A 26,830-nucleotide genomic window follows, 5' to 3' on the forward strand; every position below is an offset into this window, starting at 1 on the left:
ACGCGCGCACTGCTTTACCAGAGATCTTTATTGGAACGTATTTCTGCTTCTTCGTCATAATCTGAATATTACTGTTCTTTTTGTTGCTGCTATTGTGGTCGTCGTCGTCGTTGTTGTTGACATTGCATTTAGATTCGTACGCCTGATCTGAACAAGCGCAACCTACACATAGCAGGGCTGACGTCATCAGCTACCGGCAAGCATAATCTTTGTTTCATGGGTAGTCTGCGTCGTTCGTTTTCGGATTTCTAGATTTTTTTTCATTTCGGAAAGGCCAAAATTGGGTTTTTCTTTTAAAGAAAAACAGTGTTGAGAAATTTTTTTTTTTTACTGTCTGGCAGCCGAAAGTTCGGGATTATGCTGGTAACCTTCAAAAACGAGTAACACATGCAATGGTCTCTTTTTCGACACAATGGTATTTAAACAAGCGATATCACTCTCGCAAACGTGTAACTTTTTAGAAGAAACCATATAAACAAAAACACCAAATAGATACGCGTATGCCGATCGCTTCGTTACATTGTGCTCTGTAATCTATTTAGCAAAAAAAAAAAATGATAGGTATTGCATGCAAACGAGTTTCGAAAGAGTTGACATGCTCGTACTTGTTTACGAGCCCTTGTTGACGTAATTTATCTGGTCCGGCCTTTCATCCTAGTCTGTTCACCTCCTGTTTCATTACTTCCCTCCACCCGCTCTCACAGGAAAATGATCCAACCAGCTGAATCAGCTATGTTTTATTTGAACGAAGCACAGCTGAGCAGACTCCTATCTACGTCACAACTACTGCTGGAAGTACAGAGCAGTGACAGTGCTGCGTTCGCTTACTAGCGCAGTACCGCCAGGTCTATACGTATGAGATGTGGGGGAATTGCGATGTGATGGGTCATTGTCGTATTCATCCAAACGCTGCATGAAACGCAAAGTAGCTTTCCTTCCCTTAAGTATGGCGGGCGCTGGATCTATTATATGTGTTGGTTTTCGCTTGAGAGTTTAGCCATCAGGAAGCATATATCACGTGTATATAAAGAAAATTAAATTATGGGGTTTTACGTGCCAAAACCACTTTCTGATTATGAGGCACGCCGTAGTGGAAGACTCCGGAAATTTCGACCACCTGGGGTTCTTTAACGTGCACCTAAATCTAAGTACACGGGTGTTTTCGCATTTCGCCCCCATCGAAATGCGGCCGCCGTGGCCGGGATTCAATCACGCGACCTTGTGCTCAGCAGCCTAACACCATAGCCACTGAGCAACCATGGGGGGCCACGTGTATATAGTTGCATTACTACCAATATGACATATCTTGAGCGTTGGGTAGGACAAGGTGTGCAGCGTTCATTGGTTTTGCAACACCTCCATTTATTATTTGCGTTTATAAGGGGGGGAGGGGGGGGCAGAGGGTGTGGAAAAATTCGCGTTTAAGCCAGTTTTGATAAAGTTTGTGCAGGGTGGAGAAAATCGTGGGTCGGCTGGTTTTACCAGAAAATGAAAAATACCAGGGATAGAGTACCTGCGTTCCACAATATTCACTGTGTTCAAAGTTCCGGTTTCCACTTGCAGACGCCGCCACCTACTGCATTTCCTTCTTTTCTGATAGTACGCCTGAAGCGATGCAAACGTTTCAAGCGAGGAAAAGAACAACTCCAAAAAATACGATGACACCTTTTCAAGTTTATATACGCATATGCAACAGAAATACACAAAAAGTAATGTTCCTGAGCAGATACTAAATACAAATGTTGTTGTAGAAATGCAACTGTCGTCCTCGTACAGGAATTATTATTCTTATTCTTATTAGTGTAATTATTATAATTATTATTATCCGAGCTATGCGTTGTTGTGTCATAGTTCCAACTATTGTTCAACTGCCTTTCTCCTCCTTTTTCTTATATACTTAGCTAGAGCTTTGTTGTAGGTACACTCTTCACAATTGTTCGTTTTATTCATTTTGCGAGAAACTTAGGATAATATAGATGCTCAGAAGGCAATTTAATAAAAAAGTAACACAAGAGAGGGAGAAAATACTTGAAAATAAATATATATTGAAATTAGAATGTACTGAATTACCTCTTGTTGTACATCCCAAATTTCACAATAACTACATACGCAGGCAGATAAATCTAGGTTTATACGAAACTCGTGAATCAAACACAGCATGACCCTAAAAAGGGCATCCCTTACAAACGCGACGAAGAAAGCGCTTTGAACAAGAGTGGCTGTATGTATTCAAGTTTGAAAAATTCTGTAGCACTTCCATCATGAATTCCACGGGGTCGTGGTATTCATGCAAAGCAATAAGATTGTGCTGCGTCATCCATTTCACGCCATTTCCAACCATTTCGCTAAGCATTCAAACAAACATGTACGTTTTCCATACATATTTTAAACAAAGCTGATATTGCTTCTCCGTGAATTTCGTATCGCTGGCGCAAAAGTAATAAGCAAAAGTAATCCTGCACGACATAGATCGTCCTTGTACCTCTGACGCACACCGGCCACTTTTCGCAGCATGTCTATGCATATCAAATGAGCCGCACGATGAGCGAATCTGCATACTTGCGCATGACGTCGATGCAAGCAAGCAATTTTGTCGTCACCTCACCGAAACAACCGTTACCAGACTGCGCGAACAAGATAATACAGAAAGAATGACCTAACGAATAAATCGTAACATTCTCCCAAATCCTCATTCAGAGCAACACAAGCACAGCTATCTCCTGCAAGGCTCGATTCGGGTCGCGGTACGAACAATTTGGGATTTTCCTGTCTGGAGTTTGTCTCAGTGGTAACAACGGTGAGAAGGGTGTCACTGCAAATTGCGTGAGATTGCGAGACCGGAGCACGTTGTCCCAATGCCACTGCGCCAAGGCTATCGCTCCTAATTGTAGCCTGTAGGCTACGCGTGGGGGTTCACGCGTCTTTGCTCCCATTTGTTCGCGAGGCACGACTCCGGAGGCCCTATACCGTCGGACTACAAGAGCTCCTCTCTGCTACGATGCCTTCGGCCGTTTGTATTTCTCAATGCCTCATTTCCGAAGGCTGGTCGTGCTAGCCGGAACCACCTCTTGTTAACCTCCCTGCCTTTCTACACATCCTTTTCTCTCTCTCTCTCTCTCTCTCTCTCTCTCGCTCCTTTTCGTAGGCATGAAACTTTGCCGGCCGCTTTCACAAGTCCCCAATAACGTCGTCCCTGGACAGACCGGATGCCCCCCTGCATTCTGTAATTAACTTTACTGTTCGGCCACTCTTCCTCAAATTGTACGAAAAGTATAAAGAGAATTGTAGGACTGAATTTTTTTTCCTAGTTACAAACATAGGAAATCAACAGAACAGTGGATCCCACGAAAGCATAGGGTAAATACGAGTTCGTGTTAAGTGAAATGTAAAATAATATGAAACAGGTAAATTAAAGCATACGAAGTTGCAATTTGCTACCGGAGGGAGTGGAACCCACACCTTCTGCCCGTTTCACCTGCGATGCTCGCGCAAGTGAGTAAGGGTGATCGCTGCCTCGCCACACAATTTCTCGTAAAGTTGTGTGTGTGGACTGGGACTAGTCCTGGGGAATCTTAGTCAGGACTGTGTTGTTGCGCTGCTTAGCACGAAATGACGCGATCAAGTCACGGCCTTGGCCGCGGCATTTCGCTGGCGGCGAAATGCAAGAGCGTCTGTGTCCCGTACATTGGGGTCACGCTGAAAAGAACCAGGTGGTGAAAATTATTCCGGAGTCCCCTACTACGGCATGGCTTATAAGCAAATCGTAATTTTGGTATGTTAGACCCGGGAATTTACTTTTTAGTTTTACTACGGAAAATTTGAAGCGTTGTTGAGGCCGTCAGAAAAAATAAACCAGGTACCAGAGTTGAATCTCATCAAAGAAAGTGTCATAATTTCTAACTTTTATTTTCTATGGCTTACGCGTCAAAGCAGCATACAAACTGCACGGAAATTCGCCAGGACAGCTAGAAAGTTTATCATCAATGTTGATATGCTCGGCTCGTCACTCTTCGCTCATTATTTTTTAGGAATTAAGGGACGCTGAAACAGCTTTTAAAGAGGCTAAACAACTCACACAAGACGAAATAGAATGTGGCCGCAAACAACCGAGGCAAATGTTACTCACTTTGACGCAGCAGCGTACATTAACTATCACTTAATAAATCACTCCTGTTTTCCTGTGGGTTCGTCAAGCTCCCGTCAAACCGATGCTTCGTCATATTCCCACCAGACACATGCTTGGCCATATTCCCGCCATACACATGCTTGGCCATACTCCTGCCAAACTCATGCTTGGCCATATTGTCGCGAAACTCATGCTTAGCCATATTCCTGTCAAACTGATGTTTGGTCATACTACTGCCAAACTCTTGCTTAATCAAATTCCCGCCAAACTCATGCTTAGTTAACTGCCGCCAAACTCACGCTTGGTAATATTCCCGCCAAAATCATGCTTGGTCATACTCCCGCCAAACTCATCCTTGGTCATATTCCCGCCAACACTTGGAGAATGGGAAAAGAGGAAAAAAAGAAGGAAGAGTTGGTGTGCACCTGCTCGCGTAGCAGCGCGCACCGACATAGAAATTTATGCTCTATATAATTTTGGAATAATCCACCCATTTATTGGCCAATCTCCCATCATGGGTAGGAGCCACACGTTCCACAGGCTACAACAACAACAACAACAACTAGTCCAATACGGTTCTGCAGTAGAGGCGGCCTGAAAAAGTAACGCAGTCAGTGCATTACACAGACCTCGTCAACGGATTTATCCAGATGCGCGCGTGCGTTCGCAAAACGATCGTTAAGCGAAATTTGAGCGCAAAGCAACGCACACAAAAACCAGGACAGATAGAAACAACGGCACAATCCAACTGCGCTGACTGGCAACTGAGGGGTTTTGATGCCTTAAGCGCTGGTTGTGTGTGGCATTCTTCATTTGCGTCGTGCTTTTAGCGTAAGCTGTTTTATAACGAAATGAAGAAATACTAACTCGACAAAGTCGGAGTTTTAATGCATTTAAACACAAGTCAGTTCGCGGCATTAGCCGCTAAGTATAGTGCCTTTTGTTCTAGAGCATGATGAACGAGAAATAATACATAAGAGTTCTCACTCATCAATCCTTTCTTTTCAATGGAAACGGACTAAAATATCTTCCTTTAGTTGACTTTTTTTTTACTAAGACCTATATGTGACGATTTGTGTTCCAGAAAATTAAGGCTCAAGCATGTAGGTTTCACGGTCAAATGAACTCTAATACTAAGAAAAAACAAATGTTACTTACTGAATACATAAAAAAAACGTTTTGATGTCTTCAAGAGCACGCTTTTAATAATCCCGAAAGAGCAAAAGAAAGTAAGGGTAGAATATTATGTGCGTTCCCTAGTGCTTTAAAGGCGGCTTTGTTATGCCAAGGCCCATGCGAAGCACGCTTTTCAAAAAATTGTAAAGAAAGTGACTCGTTCCCGATTAGTGACAAGGTAATGGTTATTCTCTCAATGAATATAGTTTCGCTCTCTCCCTCATCAGGGGAGGAAAAGAATAATGAAGAGGATTAACGTGGCTGTGTGTGCCCGAGAGCATTAACTTAAGCGGCTTGGTGCGCACGAAAAAAAAAATTAAATAACGGAAGAAAATTTAAACAGCGTTTTCTCGTAATGTGTACGGGTATTAAAGAATTTGCTCTTCTCAGAAGCGGGATATGCTACAAGTTAGGTTCAGTTGAGGTACAGGCAGCAGGCAAATGTTAGGAATTCAGAACTAAGCCCAAATTCAGCTCATAATAAAAGCCACAAGGCCATGACGCACTCAGACTGGAAGCAGCGAGAATGTCGTTTTTAATCCTCTATGATTATATCCTGAGGTAAAAAAAAAAGAATTAGCAAAGGAGCCGCGACGAAGAGCCAGGCGCTCTCTTTCAAACAGTTCACCATAAACTTTCGGAACTTTTGCTATTCAGGAATTCTAGAACTACGTTCCACACTTCACGTATATAAACAAAAGTACATTTAGAGAGGTTACACTGCCAATCCGCAATAATTTTGGCTACATGGTATAGAATAAGGTACACATACACAAATACACACACAAAACGATGTACGAATACGTTGGAATGTAGCTATTGTGCACGGAGACCGATCCCGCGATTTCTTGTTCAGCAGCATAGTTTCCCCGGGGAAACACGAGGATGGTCAGCAATGCAATAGGTACAGTTGCTTTAAGGATACAGAGAAGGAAGGTGTCCTAGGAACCCGAGCAGAAAGTACGAAGTAGGAAATTGTGTATAACTGAAACTCAGGGACCCTGCCTTTTTATACCAAGACCTCAAGGCGCCCGTAGGAAATGCTTATACAACCAGCAAAAAAAAATATCACAGTCTCGTCATCTGGGCGAATCTACGATTGCGATAGCGACATGTTAGAATATTACACGAAGCGTAAGACTCGTAGCTGTAATAGCAGTATGATGTGAAGTAAAAGTAAACTGCCTAAGCAAAAACGAACTGTTGTGTTAGGGGGTCATCTGTTCATATGCTGCCAATGGAACAAAATTTCATTTATGCTTATTAATGAAATGCACCGTCTTTCTTAGTGCCTTCAACGCCTCTTTTCCGTATCGGGTGTGTTCCAAACCTCTTGCCTGGGCCGATCCTGGAGGTAGTGCACAGCCGCACCAATAAAATTACATAATTTTGAGGCTGGAGCTCTGTTATTGTTTCTCATTTCTGATATTTAAGTCTTCTCAGACCTAAAATAAAAGGCATGCGCTGTCGGTGTTTCTTTCATGACATTTTATTTGTTGACTGCCATTCTCTACATTTGAGGAATAATCTTTTTTAAAGAATGTAAGAACTGCTAGACCAACTGTATAGTGATAGAAGGGTGTAGCAATATAACCCGAATATACCGCGAGTCATAATGTATGGCATCAGTATAGCATACATATACCGAAATATGGGCTGGGGTGCGTTTGGCAGGCATTATCAGATCATGAACAGCAGGTTGCCATTATCCCTCAAGAAAAAAGTGTATAATAGTTGTGTCTTACCAGTACTCACGTACGGGGCAGAAACCTGGAGGCTTACGAAAAGGGTTCTACTTAAACTGAGTACGACGCAACGAGCTATGGAAACAAGAATGATGGGTGTAACGTTAAAGGATTAGAAAAGAGCAGATTGGGTGGGGGAGCAAACGCGAGTTAATGATATCTTAGTTGGAATCAAGAAAAAGAAATGGGCATGGGCCGGACACGTAATGAGAAGGGAAGATAACCGATGGTCATTAAGGGTTACGGACTGGATTCCAAGGGAAGAGAAGCGTAGCAGAGGGCGGCAGAAAGTTAGGTGGGCGGATGAGATTAAGAAGTTTGCAGGGACAACATGGCCGCAATTAGTACATGACCGGGGTAGTTGGAGAAGTATGGGAGAGGCCTTTGCCCTGCAGTGGGCGTAACCAGGCTGATGATGATGATACCTAAATATGTATCGAACCTTATAGCGACGCCGATGGCAAATATTCGCTTGAAGTGTTCATATAATTCCTGTCGCAATAAAAAGAAGGCGCGAATAAAAACAACAGAGAGGCTACTAAAGAAACACCCAACAGCAACAAATTTTCGCAAAAGGAAATGCGCTCGCGAAATGACCAGAGAGTAACCGGATCTCTCAATATGCAACGAGATATGTATGACTTCATTACCGCGCTCCAGGAAATCGCGTAATACATTTCGGCCGCTCTCGATGAAACTAGGTCAGGCGCAAAAACGAAAAAAGAAAGAAGCAGCGGAAGCCCACGGTGTTGGGCAACACTGAAGTAAGAAAGAGTTAAAAACAAACACCTCATTCCTTTTCCGCGGAAAACTCTGGTTGTACGGGAAGCAACTTTTTGCGTGATCACGCGGCGAATATAATGAGTGGCAACCCCGGGCTCGAATTCCTCTGGAACGCCAAAAACAAAATAAAAACAGGAGTGCAGTGATCACCATTAGAAGTACGCATACGTTTTGTTTCGCATGACCGACGTGGCGTGGTTTCTCAGGTAGTACGGAATTCGCGTGACTACGTGATGGTGTTGTTTTGTGGCTTTTTAAAACTTCTGCTTGTTACCTAACATATCTTGATTTACGGTAAAATGCATGGTAACGGTACTGAAATAACGTGTCACTCGGGACGCTTTCAAATGAACTCGAGCTGAAAACCTCTGGTTCATTAGGGTGCCCAGAAATGTCTAAAAAAAGCCAAATGCTTGAGGCAACGCCGTAAATTTGGATGTTTGAGTCATTCCTCACGTGCTCCTGTGCTGTGCTAAGGGCGAACACGTGTCAGCTTTGAACAGGCAAGAACAGTAACAAATAACGACATCATGCAACTATTGGCAGTTCTTTGTTGTCACCTCCAAACCAAGCTTTTCTTTTATGTGTGGCATTGGTGTCACGTAGCTTTTCTCCCTGCATACGCGTTGCCTTTATTTGGATTCGTTTTTTTTTTTCTGGAATCACAGTATGTTGTGATTGCTGCTTGCCTTTGCAGCTCGCTTTTTGTTGCGGCTCGCCTCTTGTTACTAAGCGCCGAACTTACACAAGTTGTTAGCTGTTTTATATTTTCTTCTAATGCATTGTCTTCACTTTACTGAATGGCCGGTAATAAAAGTTACGATGTGTAAATGTGACTATGAAAGTTGTGATAACGAAGAAAAGCTATGAGACAAAGATGAAAGTGGCATCGGGGCACCGAACGCGATTGCTTCTCCGTAGAATTTTTTTTTTTTTAGAAATGTCGCGTTGCAAAAGCTGGGGGTGCGGCCCTTACACGGTTGCGGCCCTTACACCAATATATACGATATGTAGTTACGACGACAGAGCTCTCTCTCGATCTCAAGCGACAATATTTCCCACGTACGTAAGTTACGAAAGCATCACGTAAATTTTCGGGCATTACCCGCGAGGTGGCGCTGCATTGCCGTTGTGCGAAACGGTGAGAGCTGAAACAATGATGGTAGGAGGAAGGAGGAGGCTAGGACGACGCGCATGGGACAGAGAGGGGTCTCCCACGGAAGGGGTGGGAGGAGCGGATGGAAAGGGGCGGGCGGAGAGAAACGGTGGGCCCGAAACCGCCAACGTCGCTCGCTTTTCACCGCATGCTCGCTTCTTCAGCCCAGAAACTCCATAAGCGCGTTCGCCGTACGCTCGTCTGCTCACCTTTGAACGTGTGTATGGGAGCACGTGCGCCTCGCCGCCGGAGCTCTAACCACGCAGTTTCGCCACATACGCACTCGCCGTTACGTCGGATAAACCTATGACGCCTGGTAGCCTCCGGGGCGCTGTTTCCGCTGCGCAGCAGCACCGACCTCTCGTACTCGCTATTGCTACCATTGCTTTGTCCTTCGAGAGAAAGCGTAATTAGTAGAAGACTGTGCACATTTAAGAAATTGTATTTGCGAATGTTCAACAAGGCCTCCACTCTGCTTCTTAGAATAGACCTGGCACTTTTGTTTTATGACCCATTCTTGGGAAACAGGAAGGGATCAAGTGATTGTTTGATAGAGAGTAAACACCGTTCCTGTCCCTCTGTAGCCGCGACTCAGTGGCTGTGGCGTTGTACTGCTGAGGACGAGGTCGCGGGTTCAGCCGAATACTGAATTAACAACGATTGTGCACCTTGCTTCGGGAGCACGTTACGTGTACCCAGATCATCGAAAGTATTTCGGAGCTCTCAACCGTAGCGCCTGTCACAATCCACATTACAGGTTCTGGAAAATAAGTTCCAGAACCTTTTTCTTGCCGCTTTTTCATGCGCCAGTCTTTCGGTGGAGCCTTTGAATTGTAACCTCGCCTTCGACTTGGCATTTGATATATAGTAGTTTGCACTGTCTCTTTGTGTACAAGTGTTGTTTAGTGCATTTCTTTTGTCTGTCACTGCCAACGCCCCTTTGCGTCGGTTCTCATCGGTCGACAAACCTCGTAATGCTGTAAGTCTTCGCCACGACGACGCGCAATTTGTACACTTTATAGTAAAACGCCTGTATAGATTCTGTATAAGGGGCACTGAATAAAATTTGGTGAGGGCATATAATTACCGACATATAATTACGGCAGAAATTAGTAGGGATGTCAAAATTCACTTGCGTGACGGCTCATGATTATTTCAGAACAGGCTTACGGTACAAGTAGTTTTCACTATGAAAACGACGCTTTCCCTTGATCACAGTGCGTCAGTTGGCGCTCCAAGAATGTCCGTTGATACCACGGAAACTCTTGCCTGGTTGAGAACAACACCTAAAATTGTAACTGTAACAATAAATCGTTCTGTGACATTATAAAGTTTTCGTTTGTGCTTTTTCACTGAGAAGCAAGCGTGCAGCCTAGGTTAACATTTTGCCGGCTGTCGTACTGTTGCGGGAGAGATAAAATAGCCCTAGCCTCGCACACACGTTAAGGTGCGCGACAAAGTCGTTAAACTGTTAAAGAGACCCGTCGACATCGCAAGCCGTAGTAGCACTCGCCATCGTTTTCCCCGCTGAACGGCGACCCGCAGAACCACTGTCCAAGAATCTTCGCTGCCAAAAAACTCTCCTTATTACGGCTCGCTCAATGCAGTCAGGACAGATTAGCGACGAAGGTGGTACTGTAGCAGCGTAGGTGCAACACGTATTGAACGGTTCTGCAACAATCTCACATATTAAGTTACACAGTTGCCGATGGCGCTCGCGTCGACCCCAGGTGACACTGCGGAGCTGGAGGCATGGACGCAGGCTGATCATATCGGATGCACCTATTTAGCTGAATCGCTAGTTACACAGTAGCGCTAATGCTCACCTAAATCGCACATGCGTCACATTGGGAGTAAAACTTGTAACCAGCTGCTGAAGTTACTGGTCACTAGTCCCAAGAAGATAATATACGTTCAACGATCAAAGAAAAATAACATACATATAGTAATCGTTGCTCATAGAAGCTAATGGCTAGCAGTGTTATTTTCCCTTCACTGTAAACCGCTTTACACCTCTGAGGGTCTGTAAGGACGCGAGTTGGTCTGTAACTCACAACCTTACATCCATAAAGGGTGTAAGAGCCTGAGTTATGCACCGAAAGCATCGATAAGCGCGCAAATTGGTGTAGATTGTTATAGCTGTCGCTTATTAATTGATGCTTTCTGCTAATAAATTCGCTGCAACTGAAATTGCGCTTAAAATTACGTAAGTAATGTTACCAGGTATCCAGTTTCATATTCGTAATTCAGTTGTCGACCTTAGCATCCGACTAGATTAATATTGCAGAAATCGGTACTTTCTTATGAAAAATAAATTAAATTATGGGGTTTTACGTGCCAAAACCACTTTCTGATTATGAGGCACGCCGTAGTGGAGGACTCCGGAAATTTTGACCACCTGGGGTTCTTCAACGTGCACCTAAATCTAAGTACACGGGTGTTTTCGCATTTCGCCCCCACGGAAATGCGGCCGCTGTGGCCGGGATTCCATCCCGCGACCTCGGGCTCAGCAGCCCAACATCATAGCCACTGAGCAACCACGGCGGGTGCTTTTTTTATGAGGGCCTCTGAAGTAATATCCTCCCCTATGCCTGCATCGTACGCAGAAACCATTTCTACTTAGCAAAAGCAAGCAGAGATTCCGATAACTGTTTGCTTTTTATAACTGATTAATGGGACCTGCGGCTGACACTTTCTCCCATTTGGCTGCTGTATATAGTTGTGCGCAGTCGAGCGACGTGCCTCTGACATCAGGAGACTCGGCAGGGCCGTAGAGGCGGAAGTGTTGTGTACGGATAGTTGCTTCAAACAACAGGTTTAACAAATTGCCTAATTTATATTTCTAAACGCGACAAAGAAACATTCACGGACAAATTCGTCTTGGAGTTGTCTAAGCATGCGTAAGCATTTTACCACTTGCTCATCACCACAGCAGCCCGCTGTCATCGTCCATGTTATGAAACTTGATGGCGGTATAAACCAGTATAAACGACACCACTGCGGCAACACGAACTGCTGCGGACGGCGGCGCAAGGGGAATTGATGACGGAAGCAAACTACTAGTTGCAGGTGGCGGTGATATGTGCGCTGATGACGTTCCGATTATTATAACCTGATATCGCTCTTCAGCGCCATATCCATCCACGTCGAACCATTATGCGCCACGCGGACCTATCTCGAACGCGATCAGCAATGCAGACAGAGAGTGCCGACTGCTGACGGCTTCGCAAGCTGTGTTCTCAACCCTGCTTCGCGTCGAAGAGAGAGGCGCGGACCCATATCCTGAAAGCGATCAGCGAAAGGGGCAAAGTGTGGCGTGTGATGAGATTTGTGACCGAAGGGTTCTCGCCACTTCGTTCGCGTGGAAACCACACGCAGCATGAAGGTAAAGCTGCTCGCTGCTGCGGGCTCCATCTATATTGTGTGAGTAATTCCAAAGAACGTATGCGCTTTTCGCTTCACTTCGTTGATTGCTTGAAGCCTGCTTCACCTCCGACGCGGGTCGGCCCCGTATTGTACTATCTCCGGGACAGGCCCACATTTGTGCCTTACCTGACGAAGGGCGACGGAAGGTAAGGACAGAAATGATTACCTCTCTAAAAAAATGTGCTGGTATTGCAAGGTGTCAACTGTCCCGGTGGCGTATTAGGAAGGCAGAGCTAAAAGCGTCGACGACATACAGGAGAGCATCCAACCTTTCAATCAAAAGGCCATACCCTATGAATAGCTACTCCATGCATAGGAATTCGGAGTTAAATGTTCAACGTTAAAGGTAGATGTTGAACAAAAGCCTATTAAACGTAAAAATAAATAACCATGCAACTTCTCAGCCCTTCATTTATGACTGCAACAATCACCTTCAACGCCATGCACAACTCTGCATGGCCTATACAAGCCCCAGTGATTATGACCAACTGAGTATTTACAGAATCAGTGTGCAAGATTGGTCTGCTGATGAATGTTATTGTATGCACTGCTCACCATTACCACGAGGTGCTTCTACGACGGTGCAACATTTGTCCAGTAAGCGATGGTTCGGGTAACAACCGAAATTTTGAAATTTGAACTTCTGGGGCTAGTCAGCTGCACGAGGCAGGAACAGCCCCTCCAAAGACGTACACCTCAACCACACAACATGGCAACACCAACACCCGCACAAGACTAACCTATCAAAAAACTCTTGAATCCATCCCGAAACGCCCTATCAGTTTCGTTTTCGCGCATTGTTCTTACTATGCTGCCACCTCTGAACTATAAAACACAGACGAAATCACCCCAGTCTTGAGTCATTCAGAAAACGCAGCATGCCTGTGCCTCTACCTCCAGTTTTACGACTAGTCTCCAGCTAACTCGGTTATCATACTGTCTCATCGCCTTTCGCACAGCAACAGCAATTCGAGAGGCGGGCACCTCAGCTCTTTTATCATTCAGAGAGCGACGGGAAGAACCTGCCTACCGATGCTGCGCACCATTCCTATCCTAGCCACTACAAACCACTCATCGAAGACCTCAGACAAACATAGCAACCCGCCCGTAATATAACAAGCCACACAAAGGGCCCGTTTGCGGTGTTCATAAATCAATAATAAAAAAAAAAAACAGCGACGATTGAAACGGCCGCTACCTTTTGTCGGCGAATATCGGCTTCATGCACCAACTGTACGTTAGACTCAGAAAGATACCAATAAGTACGGCAGGCCTAGTGTCCTTTGTACGCTGCCATCACTTCTGTCGGGTTAAGCCCACGTAATCAACGAAATAGTCAGGAACGCCGTGGGGTAAATAGTGAAAGACGAAGATCACGTCCAGTTCGCGTCCTTATGTTGACCACGATCACTGTCGCTGTCGGATGATATACGCCAGCCTATGGCTGCACGGCTAGAAGGAAAGAACAAAGGAGCAGAAGATAACGCTACCAAGGTAAATCTAGTGGGTGAGGAAAAACAAAACAGCACGAACACGCAAGACCAAGGGCCCGAAATAGCAGAGCATCGGGGGAGTCGTTACGCGCCTTGATGATGTAATACGAGTTCTCGCGATAGCATCCCCGAAAATAATACAGACGCCAGTGGCGAAGGTAACGCAAGAAGTAATTTGTGTGCCGCAGAGGCGGCGTTCCGTTTCAGTGGGCTCGCGTGGTTAGGTCAGCCCTTTCCCGTTTCCCTTACACTTTTGTCCGCATTATCGACTTCGTGGGTGCACGGAATGCTTAAGCAGGCATGCGTTACGAGCAAAGGACAGCTTACCATGATGCTGCATTCTTGCTCAGCGAATTTCGCGCGAGTGCAACGCCGGACACCTGCGCGAGTTCCGAAATTGATGGTTTCTGAAACGGCGCTCGACGCCTCGCGCTCAATTTACGCACACCGCATCTTAAAGGGACACTAAAGCGAAACAATAAATCAGTTTAGACTAATGAAGCGTTGTTTGAGAACCCTGAGACAGTCATTTCAAAAAAAAAATTGTTTATTAGATGAGAAAATGAAGGTCCAAGTATCAGTATTTGAATTTCGCGCCGAAACTCCAGCGCCGATACGTCAGCGTGACGTCAGGGATTCCAAAGTATGTTTTCGCATTTGGGCCGCGTTGGCTGAATAAAGGTTCCCGAAACTTGCCATGTTTAATATTTGGTTCCTTTAGAACACAATGTAGTCAATCTGTACCGCTATAGATAAATTGTAGGCCCTAGAAGATGCCATCAAAATCCATGACGTCACAGCCCCCAGGTGCGGGAACGTAAGTAGGCGTCGCCACCCGTATTTCGTTGTTGCGCTTTTTCTGGCTTACCAAACGTCTTATCATTGTAAGAGTGGTGTTTTTGAGCGAAGCGTCTTTTGCCATTATGTCATTGCGGTTCCTCAGCCCGGCACTTTCAGCCTTTCACAGAAATGCACGCGAGAAGGCGTAACGGGGCTTTAGTTTACGAGTTATTTTTGAATCTCAATTAAAGACTTAGACTGCCGGCAAGGTTTCGACATTAAGTTACCTTCTACTCGGGTTATTAGGCGAAGCCGCCGTTCCAGCTTGTCAATGTGCGTTCTAATTTTTTTTTTTTTTACTATGCTTGATCTCAACACTAATATTCTCTTTACTATAGCGCCATTTGCAGTTTAACCATAACAATACCTTGAGAGAAAAGAGCCCGTTATGTCGATAAAACGGAGTGAGTTATATGGTAGAGAATACCATATTTGATCACGAGGTTTCTGGCTGATAAAACATACGGTTGCCTTGCAGGAAGTGCAACAAAATCAGACACACACACACACATACACACACGACATACACACACGAATACGCACACGCGCACACGGACACTCAAATTTGGGCACAGCAAATATATGCCAAAACTCCGCCTAAAAAACGCTGCAAAGCCCGACATTTCATTTATACTACGCTTAATTTGATGCTTCGAAATGCTGATTCAAGCGCGGGGCAGTTATAGCAATGTTCATGATACTCCCAATCAAGCTTTATGTGGTGAATAGTAAACAAACTTATTTGTTAATGAATAATAACTACACTAATAATTTCTCTGCCCAAACACCATTTTATTATTCCTCTATACAAGGGTACTCTACATGGCTAGAAACAAATATGAACAAGCTATAACTTTTTTTAATTATGGGGTTTTGCGTGCCCAAACCACTTTCTGATTATGAGGCACGCCGTAGTGGAGGACTCCGGAAGTTTAGACCACCTGGGGTTCTTTAACGTGCACCTAAATCTAAGTACACGGGTGTTTTCGCATTTCGCCCCCATCGAAATGCGGCCGCCGTGGCCGTGATTCGATCTCGCGACCTCGTGCTCAGCAGCCTAACACCATAGCCAATGAGCAACCACGGCAGGTCTATAATTTTTGTAGATGTGGAACTTTGCTTAGGTATAAGTGTTCACAACTCCTGCTGTACACAAGGTATTTTTTATCTTTAATTTTGCAGACGGCAAAAGCGGCCCAAATACGCCACTTCGCCTGAACGTCTTGGAAGGCGAGCCGACGTCACTTCCGTGCCCCATCAACACGGCAACCCGTGAGCCAATCTCAGCCGTCTGGTTCCACGTCTCAACCCACGCCTACAAAGAATACGGCAGCTCACCGTACTACACCAACGGCCACCTGCAGGCGAAGAGGGTTTACGCGATCGAAGCCCCAGAGCCGTCTGCCACGGCATTGGGAGGAACTGGCGGCCTGGTGGACGGAACGCACTGGAAGCGGCCATCTTGGTCGGGCAGGGCGTTCTTCTCGCTTCTCAGCGACCCACCCGCTTTGCGGCTCAACCGCTTGGAGCGCTCCGACAGCGGAAACTACGACTGCAACGTCACCTACCGCGACAACGTCACTTCCGCCACGGTAGTGGTGACCGAGTCCCGCGTTGAGCTTTTCGTGGCCGGTGAGTACCCTTTATTCCATGCCTGTAATGCCGCTTATCGTTTTATTTTATTAAGCGACGCTTGTATGGCAGCTCAGCATCTTGTGTTGTTTACTGGATGGTGGCGACGTCACCTCGTTTGCACTGATAGCAGCGTGAAACTTAATGGAGTAATGTTGTTTATTGATGGCTGTTTAAACTTGAGAAAGATTGAATGATGCATCAGCAAGAAGCTAAATTGTTGTTTTAGTAAAGGCAGTGGTTAAGACCCGATAGGTTAAAGGTGGGAAAAAAATATCTTTTTACTTTCCCGCCGGAGGCACAACTTAAACGCATAAGACACGCTACTTTTACCTGGCTAAAAGAGACCACAAACTAAATTTAAGTGAAACAATGATATCGGGCTGAGAAGACGTGGCACAGCAATTAGAGATATCTAAACATCGTAGGCAAGCTGACTGATGCAGCAAGCTTGGCCAAGCTCGTCAAAAACAGCGATTCCGAGTGTAAATAACACGCAAATGAACGTAGCACAGGGTAACAGTTCTTTACCCCAGGGTGCCTTCATGACTTGAAGCACTCTCGCGCAGCCCTCAGGCCTGGCGTGTCAAGCTACATTCCACAAAACTTCGTCGATGGCGGAAATTGTTAGTACAAAAATTGCTGCCTCTCCCGTAATCGAGAGTAGATATAGGCACGCAATGCGAACCGGCAAAGTAGGTTGCTTGGAAATGATACTAGCTATAACCTTAAAAGGGATGCAGTGCAGTGCATCATACCGCATTATGCCATAGTGTGGATTGGTCCATATGGACGCTGCCCAGCTAAAAAAAGAAAAGCACCTAAAGGAGGCGCCAGGCAGCGTGGCGCCATCTCTCGGGGTGACGCAAAACCCGCGCCGCGGAATTCACGGACCGCTGTCGTTTAAAAGTAAGTAATTAAGTAACGTATTATTTACAGTAAGCAATATACAAAGCTCACTGCAGGGGCAGGGGCTAAAGGCGATGGAGCCTGAGAAAGGTCCCCGTCCCTCCGCAGTTCGTGGCAGCTCACACGCTTCGAGCTTACCAGAGTCAGAAAAAGGATTGCAGTACATCACTTTCAGGAAAATGGACAACTAGCAACTTGCAAGAGCACACATAACAAATCACATACACAAGAGGAAGAAATTACATAACATATTTAAATAATCGTACAGAAGAGGTCGCGCACGCCAAAATATACAGGTGCACAAAATAAATTCCAAAGAATTGAAAGCGTAGAATGCATGAGGATGCAATGAGATTACATTATACATGGAAACACTCAGAATACTCATTCGTGAATGATTTAGGCATTGGTTGAGGCATGTAAATCCACAACTTAATGTTGATACCGTATACATGTGTTAATTATTAAGTTCTTTGCTTGTTTTTAAAATGCAGCACTACTAGCTTTAAAGTTCAATCTATCTGCAAGGATATTCAAAACATGATGTGTCTGGCACGCAGTACTTTGTTTTCCACAATTAGTTCTTACTTTAGGCGTTCGTATCCTTTGTTCCCGTAAACAGTAGTATGGTTTTTCGATACGGCTTTGTTTATACAATAAAAGAGCACAAGCAACCCTGTCTCAGCGCCACAAAATTACTATTATGTGTATAGTGGCCTATATCTGCCTTTGAACTCGCTGTTGGAAATGATAAAAACTTTAGTATACTAGAAGCCACTGCTTGAGGGATATTGTGAACAGATATTAGAAACAACTTGGAAGCAATATTTCTTGTAACTTGTTTGGGCAGAAACTAGGGTATGTAATAAGGTCCTGTACAAATGGTTGGGTACCAGAGACCGCATTTTTTTACGTTTTGATTGGTTCCCCGGATGATCTAGATTTGTTCTCGCAATTGGCCCAGGAGGATTTTCATTGGCAATATCAGTGGGGCATTCTACCTACAATAGACAGGCTTGAACGCTGGCATATGGTAGCGAATGATAAATGCATATATTGCGCACAAACAGAGACCAACGCGCATGTAGTAAAGGACTGCGTTGTAGCACGCACCTTCTGGAAGCTAGTTGCAAGAATGTTCGGAATATCCATCGTGCGGCCACCACAGCGCCGAGATCGGTTTGCGAGTCTCGTCTACTACAGCGCTAGCTACGTTTTGTGGTGCTTCCGTAACATCGCAGAACGATCTCGGCAGTCAAATAGAGCAATGTACCCCAGAATGCGGAAACTACGGGTGATAATATGGGGTCATCTTGAAGAACAGTTGTTCAAACTCGGTGAAGCCGAGTTTCTTCGCCGCTGGTCTACGCGGTACATAACCGTCTCCCGAGGCAAAGTCTTTCTACAGGCAGAATAATGCTCAATTCTGTTGCCTGAGTTCAGACTGTATCTGTATGTGCCCCGGGTACCTTTCATAAATTCGAGGCTGACAATAATGCTTTTGCGTGGATGCGGTAATGAGTTTTGTTGTTGTTGTTCTTGTTGTTGTGTGTGGCAAAGCCAGTGTCAAGTAGACACCATTTATTATATCATTTGTTAATCTGTTTTGTTTACATCAAGTACGATGTATTACATGTGATGTACTTTATATTGTACTTTTCGTTCATACCACAGTTGTAAGCGTGCCTACGGGTCAATAAATTTCCTTGTCAGCAATTGGCCCGGATGTTCCCGTATGAGTGCCCGGATAATGGCTCCGGCTTTCGGCTGAAGGTCACTTGAAGGTAGCCGACAACGGGAGCTAAATGCAGTTAATGCTTAAAAAGCACACTTTTCATTCTTCACTCTTTTTTTTTTACGTCCTCGGGGAGCAAGGTTTAAATTGGCAGAATCTTTCAATGACTGCTTCGTGATTGACGAATCAGCACAGCATAACTCAGCAACGTAAGCCGAGCTTCAGAGAAAGTTGGGAAAATTAAAATGCATAGTTTTATCCTAAAGGAAGAAACTCGCCTCTGCGTTTATGAGACCGCTAACAAAGCGCTTCTGCATTTTTCTGTATGCAAGCACTCCATTGTAGCAGTGATAACGGTTGATTTGTGTGATTGCGCCGGCTTTGCCGGAACATCTCCTGCCACAAGTATACCCTATTTCTCTGATACTTTTTATTACACGTTACATTTTACAGCGCTAACTCTGTACTTGTTGATGGGCTATGGCTGGATCATTGTGCGGTGTGGAAACGTATATGAGACAATTTCAACTGGCTCTCATTCACTGAGCGCAGTTCCTTTACATAGCTCACGGCGTGAGCTAACAGGGTTCAGTAGCGTGGTCATGGTGCTGTATTGTGCGCAGCACATCTACATCCAAAGCCTTCTTTCTCGTTTCCTTTTCGACAAGCTCAACGAAATATCAATCATTCGCCTAGCGATTCGACGAAGCTGAGCTGACTCGAACAGCTAGCAGCTCCATTGCCAAGTAGCAACATTGTAATTTGAATAGTATTCGGTGGCTCAACTCAGATAGGCACCACCTGCATTTCTTTGCCAAAGCTGCATTTTCACTAGGACCATGATCAAAGGATCCGTGACCTGACCATAGCCCGTGTACGTGCTAAAGCTTTTCGTGACTTCCGTTCAAGTACATGCGCTCGAGGGCGTGTATGAGGGTTATGGCTCAAAAATGATCCTGAAGAAATTTCCTAGAGTATTCCTGTGCGCTGCAGCCGTTATGCAATAAGAGAAACTGAAATGCATTTACGTTGGGCGTGAGTTACATGAAATGAGGTCAGTTGTAACATTAGTAATTTTAACGCTTCCGCGTACATTCAATACGTTATATATCTTTGTAACTTCGTTGTTATTTACGTACAGGCATCATGTAGATAGTCCTTGAATAAACGTTTAAGGTCGCCCGTCAAGAGGCTGTTTCTAAGCCCTCCATAGGCTTAAAACGACCCTGAAACAATTTCGAAGGATTTGAAGAAACTGAGTCAATAGAAAAGGTTCTTCGGATCAAAGGCACAATTTTGGCACACTGCACAAAGCGTGTAATTTATTATTTGTCTTTTTTTTAACATTTGCATCGCTACAAATCACCATGGTTCTGCTCCTTATGTTTTCCCCGCATCTGCAAAGTCTACTGAGAACGGGTGAGTGATGTCACTGGGTCGAGTGATCTGATTGTCTTCCAACGGGACGTCACAGGGAATACTTCGAGGTATGCCCGTCCAGTGAATTTTGTTTTCAATGTCATAAGTATACATACATACTAAATAGTATAGCTACATATATAAAAACACATGCGCGAGAAGTGTTCGCGTTTCTTCTAATCTATGACATACTTACGCCTGAGAACGCGGATCGTCTGCTGCAGATGTTTGCACACGTTCAGTTGTGGGCGCGTGCATAAAAAAAAGCAAGAAGTGGCATGAATAGCTTCTTTTCAAAACTTGAGCTCAGGTGGAAACTTTTTCTAGGCTGCGCGGAATAATGGGAATGGCTAGAGGGTAAATTTAGAAGGCGCTCAAGCTTCGCCTTTAAGAGTGGAACGCGATAACATTCAAAGATCACTGGCTGCTTCTCACATTTCCCGGCAACTGCCACTTGTGCAACCGTAATGTTTACCGGGAAGCGCTGGTGGCGAACGCTGTGCGCAAAGGCGAGCTTTCTGGTAGAAACGCGGCCTCTTGCGTGCGCCGAATCCGGAGGTAATGCACGGCCCCGCCAAAAATAATTACGTCGGTTTCGGTTTTCTGCTATTTTTTTTTCGCACTCAATATTTTAGTCCGAGAACATTTAACTTAAAAGGCATGCGCTGTCGGTTTTTGCTTTCATGACATTTGTTTGTGGGCCGTCATCCTCAAAATTCCGTGAAACTTTGTCAAGAATGTAAGACAATGTATGAGCGACTTTAGTGATAGAATGGTGTGGCAATATAACCCACTTATACCAAATGTCATATAGCAAGGCGTGGCAGATACATTTACCCAAATATAAATACCGAAATTTTCACTCACGGACAACGCCACCGTCGCCGCCGACCCCGGATTTTCTGCGACGTAAATGCAACGTAACTGTGCAACAGTGCAGTGACGACAGCGTCTGCTGGGAAACGACTTGAATGGAACCAGTGCTCGGTTTCTCATTTTATGCGCTGCCAATTGTGCGTGCACGCACTGAACTACAGGGGCCGCGCGCTGATAGAAAACGCGAGCGCCGCACGTGAACATCATTTTACCGCTAAAAGAGGAAATCTGCGTCAGAAAGAGAAACGGCAACTCACCCGGGTTCAAATAAACGAGAAGAAGGCAACACTCGAGACAATGCACGCCAGTGTGACGAAGCAGGTGGGACGTGGTCAATGCCGCGTGGAATAAAAGTTGAAGTGGAAGATCGCAAAATTGGAAGTCGGGTATGGGTTAAGCCCTTGTAGCTCGTTTTTTATATCCCACCGGCCTATAACCTTTGCGCCAAAAACATTCCTTGTTTATATCTCTAGGCGGCACCCCTAGGTACCGCAAAAATTATTTTAGGAAATTTACTTGTTTTATGGGTTTGCAGCTGAAAAGACCCTCGAAGCATTCCATAGAAGATCCGGAAATTGTACCTACACTGTTTTTAGGTCTAACATAATATCGTCTGTAACCTTTCTGTCGCGTTGAAATCTAGTTTCAAACGGGCAGCAGCCGCATTCGTGAAAAATTTTGTACTTTTCAGAAACACACTCAGACTCGAAGTCACGTAAACGCACTATAGAGGCAGCTCACGAAAAGTTCACGTAAAGCAAACTTAGAATCAAGTTTCACAAATAAGTCAACCAATCTCAAAGCCAACTCACACGCTCCGCAGCAGCTCTGGGACACTGGATCCAATAAATGCTGTTCAACGTCGAAATGTTGTTTCGAGCACTCCAGCCTCTAGGCCCTCAACACAGTAGTGTGAATGACATCGTGTTCCGCCGTTATAAGACATTCAAGCCAAAAGTGTATCCGGCTGGTGCTGACGTTTCCAAGTGACGTAAACGTACCACCGTAGACAGAAATGTGCCTTAACTTGAAGCCCATGCTTCAGTTAATCTAGGCGACGCCTAACGTGTGCACGCCGAATGAAAAGCAAGCTTTGCCAACGGTGCATAGTATGTTTGGTAATCGTATAATATACAGTGTTATTTTTTCATATTTTTCATTTTATTTAAAACCCTTGGCTAACGTTAGCTGCCGCGCACAATACAAGCAGCAACGCAGGTCTTGTACACAAATAGAACAAAATAACGGTACATGCACGGCACTGAGCATTGTTTAGAGGCAACAACAAAAGCAACAACAACTTCTTAACATCTCTCATTAAATTCGCTTGTCCTCAAGAAGCTCAACAACGCGTCAGCGTCCTTTGTAGTGTCGAAGTTAACCTCTTAATCTACCTGGGCCTCGTTTGCAGAAGCACGCATTCACGATTACTTAAGGCGAGAAGAGTCACTGCAGGTGAGTTTTGCTGCGCTCTCTCTATGCTTGTTACAGTGCTCGCGGTAAAGTGCTCTTCGCCCAACATTCATGCAAAAGAAAGAAGAAAAAAGGAAGAAAGAAAAGCAAAAACGTGAACGCGTTCTGCCCATGAACTACGAGGGATTTGCTCGGATTAGGGAGCCACGTGAAGCCGCGGTGCTCCAGCGAAGGTGAAGAGCCTGTCGCGCACGCAGAAGGAAGAACCACTGCATAAATTACGGGAAGCCGTTGTACGAAGTGCCCCCCCGCTTTGTATGCCGCAAATAAGTGACGTTACAGTGTTATTTGCTTTGTATTGTCGCTGCTTCGGCATATCCTGCATACCGTGTCGCGTTCCAGATCGTTGATCTTTCTTCTTCATACCACGCTTCTCTTTTTTTCAATTTGTTGTTTTAATTTTGTTTGTTTTATGTGCTCGCGCTAAGTGCGTTATTTTTTCACGAGTGATCCGCCGCTTTTTATGTTAGCGTGAACTGTACTTTTCGTTTCCTTTTCCTGACAACTCTTTGTACTGCTTTAGCGTTTTTATTTGTAACACCGTTTTTCAAGCACGGTATCATTGTAAACATTCTTAGCTCTCATGTATTAGTTTTCTGTGGTTATTTGTTCAATGACGCCCCCCTTACTCAATGCTCCCCTTGGGGCCTGTAAAGTACTTTGAAATAAATAAATAAGAACGCTATTTGAGGTGCACGCACTCAGCGTTATGCGTTATGCCAGTTATGCGTACTTTTCAACCGCCCGAAATGAGATGCAGGTGGTCGGGACAGTGTGAATATGTATACTAGGTATATGTATGATGATGTGACTTTTCAACGAGTCAAACATATTTAGATGGACGAGAAGCACAAATACGCTGCTATCTTGAGTTTATTTGCCCAAGAGTTTCGGTCGGTCCGAAGGCTTGAACCGACCCTGAAGGTCGGGTCAAGGGTTTGCCTTGAACAAGCCGCCGTTCCGCTTAGCATTCGCGTTCCGTAATAAATATAAGGACAAGGGCACAACCGCGTCGGCCACCGTCACGTCGTTCCTTACACCTCATCGCTGAGTAGTGGCACTCCATTCAATACATTTCCCTTGACTTATCGAACTGGTACTCAGGCTCACGATCTCGCTCATGCGGTAGTTTTCTACATCGTTGTTGTCCTAGTCACCCGTCGTCGTAGTTGTCGCTGTCGTAGTTTTTGATGTCGTCACTGCAGAATCATTTGCTTTAACACTAAAATACGCCTGCAGACCCACCGTGGTACTTCAGTGGTGAGCACGTGGTTACAATTACCGTGCCATACTGACCGTGCTGAACGAACCCACGGAGCACATGTGCCCTTATCTGTAGTTACATATCACATATAGTATTCTGTATAATAACAAGTATGTTGCCATAGAAACTTCTCTGATCATTAAGGATAAAGAGAGAGAGAGAGAGAAATGAGATGTGAAAGGCAGGGAGGTTAATTAGAAAATAGATATCTAGTATGCTATCCTGCACTGGGGAAGGGGTATGGGGAGACAGAAAGATAAACAAAAATGCAAACACGTATAAGGAGAGGGAGGTTAAAAGAAAAAAAATAATAGAATGGGGCGTGTATGAGTCTCGTTTAGCAGGAATGAGTGCAGTGACCTCGGTTCTTCTGTACGGCTCAGGGCACGCAGGAAGTTTGTTGGGTTTTCTGAACAGTAACTGAGGGAGTCGACGTTTGCACATGCCCGAGCAAGCAAAAAGAGATCTGTGGCGCGATAAAAGTAGCAACGTTTGAAAATTTCCCTAAAGGCTTTAAAGTTTTTATTGTTCAGTGAAAGTAAAGCAAGATGTAGTCACTGACTTTTCCGTGTATTTGAAATGTTAAAGAAATTGTGTAAGCAAACATGAAACGCCCTTGGTTCGGAAAATTCAGAGCGGAGTTAGCTAAGATGAGCAAACCAGATCCAAATTCAATTCTCGACGCACAGAAACCTGCAGACACACAAAACGAGGGCAGGGTCTACCACACGCTGTGCACAGACCCAAATCTTACGCGCACAGGTCGGCAGAATAAGTGGACAGTCGTTCATACTCCAAGACCGTTATTATTTCGGACAACGTATTCATTCGCACTCATGTGTTAATAGAACTTCTTGGGAAGGACTACCAGATGATTTATTGTTACCAAAACATATGCATGTAGTCGCCACTGTTACGTCATCTGTTTAGTGTAGGCATGCTCAAAAACTGCGCTCTGCTCTGTTTCTTGCAGCAATAGATAAGTTGGCGTCTTGCGTGTGTTTGTTTGTCTTTCCTTTCACGTGTACAGTCTAGAGCCCAGAATCAGTGTTTGACCCTCACGTGTGCTCACACTGATCCGCACTCGGTCACGCTCCCGCGCTCCCTCTTCCACGTACGCACTCGCCCAGCACTGATTCGCGTTCATTACCCGCTTTCATTTACACTAAACCGGCATCCAGGAATGCTAACACTCACCTCAGCTCACACTCGTCAGCACTCGAGTTCGTGCTCACGTCGTCCGGCGACACTCGCCGACAGTAATATAAGTCCACTCCAAACTGATCCCTGACAATATCACTGACATTCGTCGACGCACAGTTTAACCAACACTCGCTCCTCTTTCATGGTAGCGTCCAGTCAAACTAACTAGCACAGCTTTCGCGTCCCTGCCTCACGAGTTACAATAGTCGTAGAACTCTCCGGCTGGCACTAGTATCGCTGTAGACGTGGAGCGTTGGACAAGTGAATTTTTGATGCGAAGTACAACAAGATAGCTCATACGTGAGCTCGACGCATCGCGCACGTTATTTACTTCGGAACACATCAAGAATACGTAGCAATGGTAAACTACGGCACAAAATACCTTCTTTTTTTCTTGGCCAACTTGACTGCCATGAATGCATGACCAGAAGTTTTATGAGGTCCTGAATACACCGATGTCGCAGAGCGGATAAAAAGAGCATGAGCGAGTTCCGAACAGGCCGCGACGTGGTCTATGAGGCATCGACGTGGTCCGTGGTGAAGAGGTACATAAATGAGGAAAATATACAGAGCACACCGCACCCGCATAGAGACACGGCCGCTAAAGAAGCCGGGTTCGTCCCACCGGACGCACGAAGTTGAGCACGTCACGCACATGAGACAACAAGCGCACTCGAATAACAAATCGTACGGAAGCATGCTCGGCTTGAATAACCTTCTCCACTGCAGCACGTAGAACACGTTCAGTATGCATATGCCTTCGAAGTAACCCAGGAGAGCGTTGAATATGCTCGCTGTGCTGTGTTTGAGATGTGAAGACCCGCGCAGTTTCGCAGATAGGGAAGGTCCTCCACAACGTATTGCAAGCGTCCCAGTGTCCTTCCAATAAGGTCCTCACGCGCTTTTTTCGGTGTCTCGCCAAGCTACCTAAATGATTTGCGAACTGAAACATCGTCGCCAGTCTAAGTAATGGAGAAAGCAAACCAATATACTCCAGGCTGCGCTTCGCTTGTGATTGTTCACGGCTAAGCGCACTACAAATCCATAATATCTGAAAATGCGCGCTGTTTATAAAAATCTGCTGCCTTGAGAGTATCTGGAAGTATTTCAAGGTGACTGTTACAACTAGGGAGCCATCAGCGTATACTTTTGCTATCCAGCAGAGTATTGCAATACTCATGATCAACGGAAAGCCTATACACCGAAAAAAAAGTTGAAAAAGCGCACTGTTTGTAAATAATTACTGCCTTTGGAGCACTTAGAAATATTTCTAGGTGGTTTTTACAACAAATCGGGAACAAAACACGTAGCCATTTCTCTCCAAAATAAGCTGTTGCAATTACCTTGGCCATAGAAAAGTACGTTCTTTGGCAGGCAGAATTGAGCGCTTGCTTCCAACGCAGAGAGCGTGAGCAGTTTAGGAGGCCTGCTGGCGGGGATAGCCAGAGGGTGGAGGATGTGCCGGTATAGAAAAGGCGGAAGAGATTGCTGCACGTTGATCAATAAAATCGACGATGTGCTGGAAGGAAACCACGTGTCACGTCTTGTTCGAACAAGAACTCAAGAACCACAAA

General features: G+C 45.1%; 1 protein-coding gene across 1 annotated transcript in view; it reads left to right on the top strand.

Annotated features, from left to right (window-relative positions):
- The window catches only part of LOC126527516 (uncharacterized), a 108,511-nt gene that overhangs the window by 21,278 nt on the left and 60,403 nt on the right, over positions 1-26,830 (top strand). The window contains exon 2 of the mRNA XM_055068707.1: positions 15,928-16,377. Within this exon, the coding sequence (XP_054924682.1) occupies positions 15,928-16,377 (450 nt within the window). The remainder of the gene's footprint in view (positions 1-15,927; positions 16,378-26,830) is intronic.

This window comes from Dermacentor andersoni, chromosome 9 (assembly GCF_023375885.2).
Source record: "Dermacentor andersoni chromosome 9, qqDerAnde1_hic_scaffold, whole genome shotgun sequence".
In the NCBI taxonomy this organism is placed as follows: Eukaryota; Metazoa; Arthropoda; class Arachnida; order Ixodida; family Ixodidae; genus Dermacentor; species Dermacentor andersoni.